Consider the following 9,593-nt stretch of genomic DNA (forward strand, 5'->3'; position numbering starts at 1 on the left):
CTCTGTTATCCAACAAAGAACCAAGAAGGTTGCCAGGTTGCAACAAGACACCTACACGCAATACGCTTCTGCATGGGTTAAACAAGCCACTGTAGGAAACTGCGAACAAACAGTACGATAATTGGCAAATGTTCGTCTTAGTATTAAAATCAGCCTAAAATCGGGCGAGCCATTTTCGTAATTCAATCCAGGCGCCTCCAATTCTGTACTGCTTGCCTTGAAATCCTCTTCGGGCTGCTCCGAACACTCCACAAACGGCATCTAACGTCTCCCCAATCGGCAGGCATCTCAACCTCATCTAGAAATAGCTGCCGGTTTGCATATAGAAATTCGCACCGGTTCTGTAACCTCGCGACCCACAATTCAGTAACTGCGAAGGTTGCATTAGGGGCAACGATTGCACATGATTCCACGTCGTTGTTTGGACAAGGCTATAGAGATATATTATGTGACTTTGACGAAGTCGACTCTAAAGTCGACCCCTGCTAACTTAATCGGGTGGCGCAATGCTTACTTACAACACCCACGTCCGCCCTAATACCTAGAAAAGAGAGGAGAATTTTGGTTGACCAGCGCAGCGAACTAGAGAGCGCGGGCGGCCGTGGTTTCCTAAGACGCGAGCCACGGGAGCAATGTACTCGAGCTCCCGCTTAACCGAAGTCCCTCACCAAAACGCGAAAAATCACGTTTACTAGCAGGACAAAATGAACGATAAATTTATTAAATCATGTTGTAATAATAATGCAGTTACTTTAATTCAAAGAAGGAGGTTTAGTAATTATACAAATATAGCTAGAGAGTATAAGTATAATTATAAGGTACTATTTAAGCAAATTTATAAACTTATTAATTTTTTTTTTAAAAAAAATACTAATTCTTTTAATATTAATGCCTTATTATTAAATAATAAAGTATGCCTCTTTATGAAATTAATACTTTTATTAAATAAAAAATATTATTAAAACCCTTATAAAAGAAATTAGAAATAAGAATTAAATTAATTATAATAGGTTAAGACCCGATTTATATATTTAACTAGAAGCCTTTACTAGATTATATAATAAAGGCTCTGGCCTATATTATATAACGTGCTTTCTTAAATTAATAAAGTAATTACGTATTATTTAGAAAGCTCGAATGTTTTATAAAATACAATTTGTATTTCTTTTTTCTTTTTTTTTTTTCTTAAAGAATTTTATTTAATTAATTAAATTACTAGTTTTCTTTATATAAAGGCCTGGCCTATAATATTAACTGAGTTATAAAGCATTATTTAATTAAACTAAAGAGTTTTTGGTAGCTTTAATTTATTAATATAAGACTTTTTTAATTATTTTTAATTATATATTATTAGAAACTTAATAGAATAATAAATATATTCAGGAAATATATTAAAATAATATTTAATTAGTACTTTATAAATTAGAGATTGAGTTTATAATTAATAATAATAATAATATTCTATAATTCTGGTATTAATACGAATTAATACCCGAAATGAGATATCATTGCCGATCCTGGGCCCGGGCTGAGGAGAGGGTGGGCAAATCGAAACACTGAGGGAGAGTGGGTCAGAGAGAAGGTACGTGAAGGTCGGGGCCAAGTCCGTCACACAAGCTTGATATGGTTTCCATGCTAAGTATTGGATATCTTCTTCATTTTATATTCTGTATGCAAAAGCACTTAAACTGAGCATCTCTTCATATGGCCCTTCTCCTAGTATTGCCAGTTTACCATATAATCCATCTGCAATACTCAAATACGGAAGGGTTTTCTTTTTCGCATCGTTTTCTTCTGTTCTAAAGAGATCAAGAAAAAGTATAAAAGCTGCACACATAGGAAGTTGCGTCATAGCCCTAGTGGAGATTAGATGTAAAGGCCCTAACGAGAGAAATGCAAGGGTGAAACTTACCAATCAGAGAATAGCTCTTTTAGTCGAATCTCACTGCTCATCAGCAGCACCATTCTGGCCACACTAGAACAGGTCTCCCTACTCCGGCTAAGAGATATATTATCTTCTGCAGTCAGGTGTAAAGGATCAGTTAGTTGCCAACGACCATGGATTGCTAGCAGAGCCTCATAATACTGGTACGACAGGTGGAGGCACTCCTGAGTTGCACTGGATAGTGCGTGTGGATAATTGGAGGAAGTTCCGACATCGAGTGGTTTGTGGGAAGAAGGGGTCGAGTCTTTCCATTCCTTCAAGAGAGCGCTTAGTTGAGAAATGCTGCATGAGAGCTCTGAGGGTGATTTTTGGAGTCCAGATGGTGTGTAGAGTTGCTTGGTTATTAAATGGCAGATTTTTGCGAAGCGGCATTGGGGGAGTAGTCTATCGAGCTCTACTTCGTGCACAGCCCATAGTTGAGAAAAAGGGGATGAATTCCTGCGTTCGGGGACTTGGGTAGGTGGCTGATGGTCGATGAAGTCGTCTTCGATCCTCTTTCAGACATTAACGTTTGATGTCAATCTTGCGGAATAATGAGAGGAAAAATACGCACCGAGTAACGGCCAAGACGAAGCGAGTGAAATTTCTCTATCGAATACAAGAGCCAGAATGCTCGTTGAAGATATATTTGCTCGTGTTCCGTACCACACAGCTCTTGTATTGAGCTGATACTGGTTAGAACAAGAGCCATTGCTGTACTAGTTGCTGCAGTAAGCAGACTGGATACTAATTCGAGACTGCATTTTCGCGCAAATAGAAGCTATGAAATAGTCAACTAAGGTGCCTTTTCAAAAAGCTTCACACTTCAAGAGGGGTACCATTGTCAATACAGCCTATGATAACGTTAGGGGTATTTCCTTGCAATATCAAAAGTAGGAAGGTAAGACCCATACTAGGAATTTCTCTTTCGAGTGCTCTCCTACCGCAAGTAGACTCCGGTACTTTTCTGCTACGTCAAACCGCGCGTAGGCTTCCGCTAGTCCTGCTGTGACATCACCACCTCGTTCGACTTTTACTATATAGAAACCGATTGCGAGAACAGCATTTAGTAAAATAATAGAGAGAATGTAGTTGGTGTTTTCCACTAGAACTTGGGATGCGACCATATTCAAGAAATCTTTTGTCAGAAAGACTGATAAACTGGGATTTGATGTCAATTTAATTCGTTCTGAATTTCTGCTGATGCACATACCCAAAAGGCTCATCATAGCACGCTATTCTTGTTGTAAAATCATAGAATGAAGTTGTCTGAGTACAAATACCGTCAATATAGGACTGGGTGTTCGCGTCGTAGATTGATTCACGTGGATTAGATGAAACCGGGGGCCGTTTTATTGTCCATTCTTGAGCTTTCAGGTTGTCAAATGTGCTTAAAATTTGATTATCTTCCTTGAATATTTCATTTATCCACGAATCTGAAATCAGAGAATATTGATTTGGCGGAGAATTCAATGCTTGGTGCACGGACTATGATTGGTTAGCCATAAGCTGCGTGGAAGGCAAGAGAGAGAGGTGGCTTGCCTATAAAAAGATTATGGCACTAATGAATTGATCCAATTAATATTAAGTTTTTCCTAACGCTGGTTCCACTAACCATTTTTCTTGGGAAGTCCTGTTTGCCCGCTGATCTTGCGACGACAGGTCCGAAGGAGGACTGACGCGCATTTGCTGGTCCCGCAATGTTCTCAAGTCGTTTTCTAGTATACATTTCGAAAAGCCTTTAGCAAGCGGAGAGTAAATACTCGGTGGTGGTGGTTCTTCGATGAATTCCCGGAAAGTGGAATCAGGAGTTCCGCATAAGTTTTGCCATGAAAGACCTGAACCCGAAAGATCTCCAACTAAAGGGGCGTCCTCATTAAAGCTGGTAAGCTGTGGTATTGAAGGCCAGCTGTTTTCTTCATAAGGAAACAGAAGATCATGAGAAGGTTGACCAAATGAGGGGCTGGCAAGGAGGGTCGCAGACCGATGATCTGATGTAGGGCTACTCTGCGAGGATAATTTCGGTCGGCCAGGGCTGTTGCTGTATTGACAAACAGTGCTCGAACGCTATTCAGAAGCAGCGTTACGTTAGACAGTCTCAATTATGAAGTCGGATTCAACTTGGACGAACATGGCAAGGTGCACAAGGATTTTCGCCATCACCTGAATTTATTAGCCAGGTCCATGGTAGATGAGTCAGGGAATCTCTGTGTGGTTCCAACGTTCACTTACAGCGTACTTTCCGTTGTTTGCAACTTTCACAAGCACCACGTCTCCTGCGTATATATCCCTTTCTCTCACCACGACCCAGACCGCCGGTTAGATCGAGGTGCTGAAGGCGAGGAGGGTGTGGAGCGCAAAATATTTAGATCTTATTTGTTGGGGGGGGGGGTTGATATGTACTTCCACTTTGTGACTTTTAGCCCGAGAAATGCTGGAGATCAGCTGACTTTTTGAAGAAGAAGAAAACATTTCCTTCCTTGCATAATCGGCTCCCACCAGCGAGTCAATTAATAATCAACATTGACGTGTTGCAATAGCCAGGGTTTCAACCTGAAACTAGTATAAAACAAAGGGGGTTCGAACTGACTAGTTTGTGCTGAAAATCGAGTGATTGGTTGGAGTTGGCCCTTACTTTAACAGCTACTCATCCCTCGGTTGAAATTCTATTTCTTTCTGATATCTTTCACTACAAGGTTTACGGAATAGAGTTTGTTCACTTTGATATTAGTACCTATGGCCCTAAGCGGAGGAGGGTATTAATCATGTATTTACGATGTACGCAGATCTCGGTATAAAGTGACAGGATTTCAGAGCATTTGTGCTCGCGGCCCACTATTTGCCCTGTTTCTTTGATAATTAACTTCGAAATACCCCTATATTCCAGGCAATTGCCCAGAAAATACCCTATACTTATTACTAAAGAGGGGTACAAGGGGACATAACACATGACAAGAAATCGAGTGGGTGTAACCACGAATCAAGGAGGCATCGTGCGGGTGAAGTGTGTATTGGATTGCTTAAGGTCCTCTTCGTGAGAAGGAAGAATGCTAAATACAAAAAGGAATGAGGAGCCAAGGAATCACGTGAAAGACACGTGATTAGCCAAATGTCAGCTCAATCCCCGCCACATTACCTTTAATTAAAAAAAAGTAAGTATAGACTTATAATTAGAGATATTGCTTTAATAGTTTTAGACACTTTTATAGTTTTTTAAAGGACTTTAAGAAAGTCGACCTTTTTAGTATTTCTTTTACCCCTTGCTAGCTGTCCGTCTCCTCTTGCAAAGGATAGCTACAAGTACCTTTATATATAACTTTACTCTCATCCATGCTTTGTAAATGAAGAGTGAACAGCGATGGGGAGGGATGGACTATGTCTGTAACAATCTAATTCTTCCCTCTTGCTGCGTTCGGATTGCAGATGAGCAGTTCAAAAAAAAATTTAAAAAAATTGAGAAATATGATGGTGTGAAAACGGTTATGCAGAGCTTATATAGACCCTATCGTTCTCGCTTGAGGTGAATATGGTGAGACCAACGCACCTTGGGGGTGTAGTGGGATAGAGGAGATATGGAATGTCCCACAGATGGGTAGGTTTGGAATGAGCGGAATTCGAATCTTTATAGCCCATGGGATATTCGAAAGGGACAGAATATGAATGTTCCACAACTCCAGGGACTTTCAAAGGACACAGGGCTCGAATGTTTCGGCAACTGGGGAATAGCTGAAAGGTTGGGACTCGACTGTTCAAGAACTGGCGGTACATTGGGAGAGGTGATAGTGGTAGGGTTTCTGCACGGAGACCACTTGGCCGTGCTGTGACCCTCCACGCTTGCTACTCAATTCCTGCAATGGTTTCGAGGTGGAACTGTCGCCTCACTCTCCCACTCGACGCCAGGATCCGCGCCATATATATCCAGAACATCATCATGAACTTGGTTTGCAAAAGTTCCAGGTTCGAAATCAACAACGGTCTATTTCTCGCAGTCTTTTGTACAATGTGGTGTCTGCCATGCTCGCTCTTCCCCCCAAACCTCCACCTCTACTACCCTGGACTCGATCGGTTGTTCACCGTTTAGAAGGGCTGTGCGGAATGTCAGCACTATTCGCAGCAGAATTGAAACAAAAGAAACTGCCTGTCCGCAATCCCGTGTTGCGAGCGGTTCTGCAAAGCAAGAGAAGAGAAGGCACTCGCCATCCCCTGCTCCCCCCAGCCCCTTCCTTTCCTCTTCTCGTTCTCCAGAACCAGTTCCTTGCCTCACCAATCCTACAATTCCATCTCAAATCTCCTTCTCTCCTCATCACAAGGCCCAACTCGGACGCAAAGGAAGTCTGAACCCACATTATCACTAGCCGGAACCTCCTTCACATAATACTGCCCAATGATCGGGATCTTCTGCCAGATATCCTTCCGTACGCGCGGGACGTCGGAGAAGAAGTAGACCGCGAAGAAGCCTGCGACGCCGCCGAAGCCGGCGAGTGTCATTCCCCTGTTACCACATCAGCATATGCCCATCCTACTCTCCCCCATTCAATTTATGATTTGTGCGTGTTTCGGCAGTGCGTGTGGAGGTGCAAGGAGACATACAGTCTGCTAGCACTCTTGAAGGTCCATCCGCGAAGATTGTTTTGCACCGTGTATCTGCATCCATCAGCTTCTTCCCATCTTCCCACTTCGCCCTCTCTTATGTCACCATGAAAACTCACTTCGGACCGTAAGGACTCTTGTAAGTCTGATACTTGGGCTGGACCTTTGGTGGCAGGATGCCGGTTGAGGGGTGGAACTATCGTAGAGATCCAGTCAGTGACATTGAAGAGGGGAAAGAGGGAGCGCAAGCTGAGGGAGAGACGTACTTCGCCGGACATTGTATTGGGTTTGTGGGAAGAGGTGTTGTGGTGGCTCAATTGAGAGAGAGGGAGGTGAGGTGGTGCTGCGAATTGGATTTCGATGGGTCGGCGGCTGCCGGGATCGAGATGTTTGGAGGCTCAGAATTGATGGTCACGTGGTTTTATGGAAGTCAGTGAAAATTTGAATTCCAAGTTCAATCACATATTTTGTACTCATTATTAGGATATCGCTGGCTTTAGAAGTGATATTCGATGGTCTAGTTCATCTTGCGCTATTGTGGGATAGTGAGAGAAGAGCGTCAAGCAGCAACTAATTGCTTCTTAAGCAAAAGACTAGGAGCCGCTCGCAATTGCGCTATAACAGAGCTACTATACTATTGTATAACTCTGCTCTATCTATTTAACAACTTTGCCTGTTTAGAGTTCACGTATCTAGGAATGGGAGAGTTCGACATTCTTCGGCCCACGTGACCAACATTACGGAAGGCTTCCTCCTCTTTGATAACCCGCGTCCCATCCCGCATCGCCTTATCACGATCAAAAGGACAACTCATGCATGTCCCGCATAGCTTCCCATCTCATTGGCCGCCTCAAATCGGGGCTGAGTCTGAATTTGCTTCTTTGAACCACAATGACGGAGCTTGGAAGTAGGAGGGAGGCCTTCTCAAAGGCATCAGGCCACAAAACAAAGAACGGTTATCTGGTGTTCCTCCTCCTCGAATCCATTCCCCCGACGGGCCAAGGCAAACGCCGTGCCTAGTAATAATGGCGCAGGCTGCTGCCCAAAATCCGGATTATTCCTCTCTCCGCATTTCCCTGCTTGCTTTGGATTTGCTCTCGTCTGATTGGCAGAGGGCCCCCATGTCCCCACTCCCAATCGTCCCGCATTATCTCATCAAGCGAGGTCCCGACGGAGCGACATCTGACATCCCGAGTTCTGCCTCGCCTTGAACAACATCAAAAGCCTCCATTCCTCCTCCGTCACCCCACTTAGACTCTTCAACTACGCACTCCACGCCCTCTCCCCTCCACACCAACTGCTGCCACCTCTCATCTTCTTCAACCTGGGTGACCTGAGCAGAAGGATCGCACTGCAGCAGAATTGACGAGTCAACGGTTTTCGATTACATGCACGCCGATTAGATACACCGAACATACCAGCGGACGACGCCTCTCGAGCGGGGAACTCTCTCTTCGACTGGCTGGTTGTGAGTAGCCATACTCGGCCGGCAGAGCAGAGCCTTCAAAGTCCTGCCTCTCACTCGCACCGCGGGTCAAACCGACCCGTTCGTTCGCCTTGTCCCAATATCCTATCTTCTCACATCCGGATCCACCCCGCAATCCGAGCTCTCCGCGAATTCCTTTCCCATCGCTGTCCATATTTCCTCTCCTTCCTCTCCTCCTGAAGACTGGAGGATAGAGAGACTCATGAACAACACAATGTCAACCCAACGCCCCTTCTTCGCCAACGTCCTCGCCGCCTTCCGGGCACACAACGCCATACAACAAGGCAAAGCGACACCCTCTCCCTCCTCCCCCTCACAACACCAAACACACACTACTTCACCATCACAACCACGGTCCATAACGACATCCACAAAACCTTCCAGTGCCACCACGACGGCACTATCTGCGTTACATTCCCCACGCACACATTCCACGTCGCCGTTAAGTCGATCGCCTGGCCCTTCGAATTCACCTGGCACGGCAGGAGAGGGCATGCAAAATGGACGGTATATTCCGAAGAGCAGAGGACGGAGGGGGAGTGATTCCAGTTCGGAAGGGTTCAAAGATGTGTTGGGCACAGAGAAGTGGTATATTGGTGGGCGGACAGCGACGGGTGAGGAAAGGTATTTTAAGCTGGGTGTTGTGAGGAGGAACACGAGTAGGGATAGGCTGAGTTTGGATCGGTTGAGTCTGTGAGCTTTGCGAAATTCTGAACCGGCGGATGCGTGGAGTGGGCACGGAAATGAGCATGGTTTATGATTGATGAAATAGGATGTTGTGCATATATGGACGGGAACGGGAATCACATGATGGATATTTACAAGATGGCTTGGTGATGCTATGCATCTGGCGCTCTGGAATCGGCGTTTTGGATCTCAGGTTATGTATTTGGGTGGGATGGACATTTACATATACAGCTCATGCTCGTCAGTACAGACGGCAATAAAAGCGCTTTGCATACAGCAGAAACTCCCTTCAAGCAATATTTAAGTCCCTTTTTACGTTCTCTTTTCCATCCACATGAAGGATTTGAGGGGAAGGATGGAGAGATGGACCTTCATTGTGCTTAGGCTTGGTTTGGAAGGCTTGGCCATGCTAATACAGAAGGTATAAAAGACCCCTCACGCGTAGCTTCTTCCAGTTCATCGTCCGAGATGACGCAGTCGAGGAACTAGTTGGGTGAAGGGGGGGAAGAGGCAGCAGCTCTTCGAGTTCTCACAAAGACTGTCCTCAACTTCAAAGAACATTCTACGTTAAAAGTATGTTGGTGAGGGTGCTCCTTTTGCTTAAAAACAATATCAGACGATTGTGAGCTGGGGTTTTGGCAACGAGCCGAAAATCGACAATAGACGAATCGTGACAGCGAAAGTTCGGACGGCAGGACTGGTTTGAAAGTTGAAACCCGAGCTTCGAACCCTTTGTGCGATCGGAGCTCGGCGGCAGCGGGCCTTTCCCGGTGTCTTGCTCTTCAGTTGGGTGAGGTGACGATTCGAGCCTCTGGTGTTGCCGGAGCCCAGATCAGAAGCTTGCGAAAGTAGTGGAACTCCTACAGAGAACCGTCGAGAGAAGTCGGCTGACTTTGTTCCCTTATA

General features: G+C 44.8%; 3 protein-coding genes across 3 annotated transcripts; 1 reads left to right on the forward strand and 2 right to left on the reverse strand.

The window, feature by feature from the left end:
• Nucleotides 1-1,908: 1,908 nt before the first annotated feature.
• K444DRAFT_626105 (uncharacterized protein) lies at nucleotides 1,909-3,653 on the reverse strand (the record flags this gene model as incomplete). The annotated part of the gene is made up of 5 exons (XM_024882600.1): nucleotides 1,909-2,439; nucleotides 2,499-2,705; nucleotides 2,839-3,085; nucleotides 3,138-3,412; nucleotides 3,540-3,653. The coding sequence occupies 5 exons, from the start codon at nucleotides 3,651-3,653 to the stop codon at nucleotides 1,909-1,911; spliced, it is 1,374 nt and encodes a 457-aa protein (XP_024741138.1).
• Nucleotides 3,654-5,736: 2,083 nt separating this feature from the next.
• On the reverse strand, nucleotides 5,737-6,829 carry K444DRAFT_609195 (uncharacterized protein). Its single transcript, XM_024879531.1, has 5 exons — nucleotides 6,781-6,829; nucleotides 6,634-6,710; nucleotides 6,515-6,568; nucleotides 6,269-6,416; nucleotides 5,737-6,010 (listed from the first exon to the last, which is right to left on the reverse strand). The coding sequence occupies exons 1-5, from the start codon at nucleotides 6,790-6,792 to the stop codon at nucleotides 6,002-6,004; spliced, it is 300 nt and encodes a 99-aa protein (XP_024741139.1). The 5' UTR covers nucleotides 6,793-6,829; the 3' UTR covers nucleotides 5,737-6,001.
• A 1,385-nt stretch (nucleotides 6,830-8,214) lies between these two features.
• K444DRAFT_641020 (uncharacterized protein) lies at nucleotides 8,215-8,697 on the forward strand (the record flags this gene model as incomplete). Its single annotated transcript, XM_024884556.1, has 1 exon — nucleotides 8,215-8,697. One exon carries the CDS (start codon nucleotides 8,215-8,217, stop codon nucleotides 8,695-8,697), a length of 483 nt encoding a protein of 160 aa, XP_024741140.1.
• Nucleotides 8,698-9,593: the final 896 nt, after the last annotated feature.

This window comes from Hyaloscypha bicolor (genome assembly GCF_002865645.1).
Source record: "Hyaloscypha bicolor E unplaced genomic scaffold K444scaffold_39, whole genome shotgun sequence".
Classification (NCBI taxonomy): domain Eukaryota; kingdom Fungi; phylum Ascomycota; class Leotiomycetes; order Helotiales; family Hyaloscyphaceae; genus Hyaloscypha; species Hyaloscypha bicolor.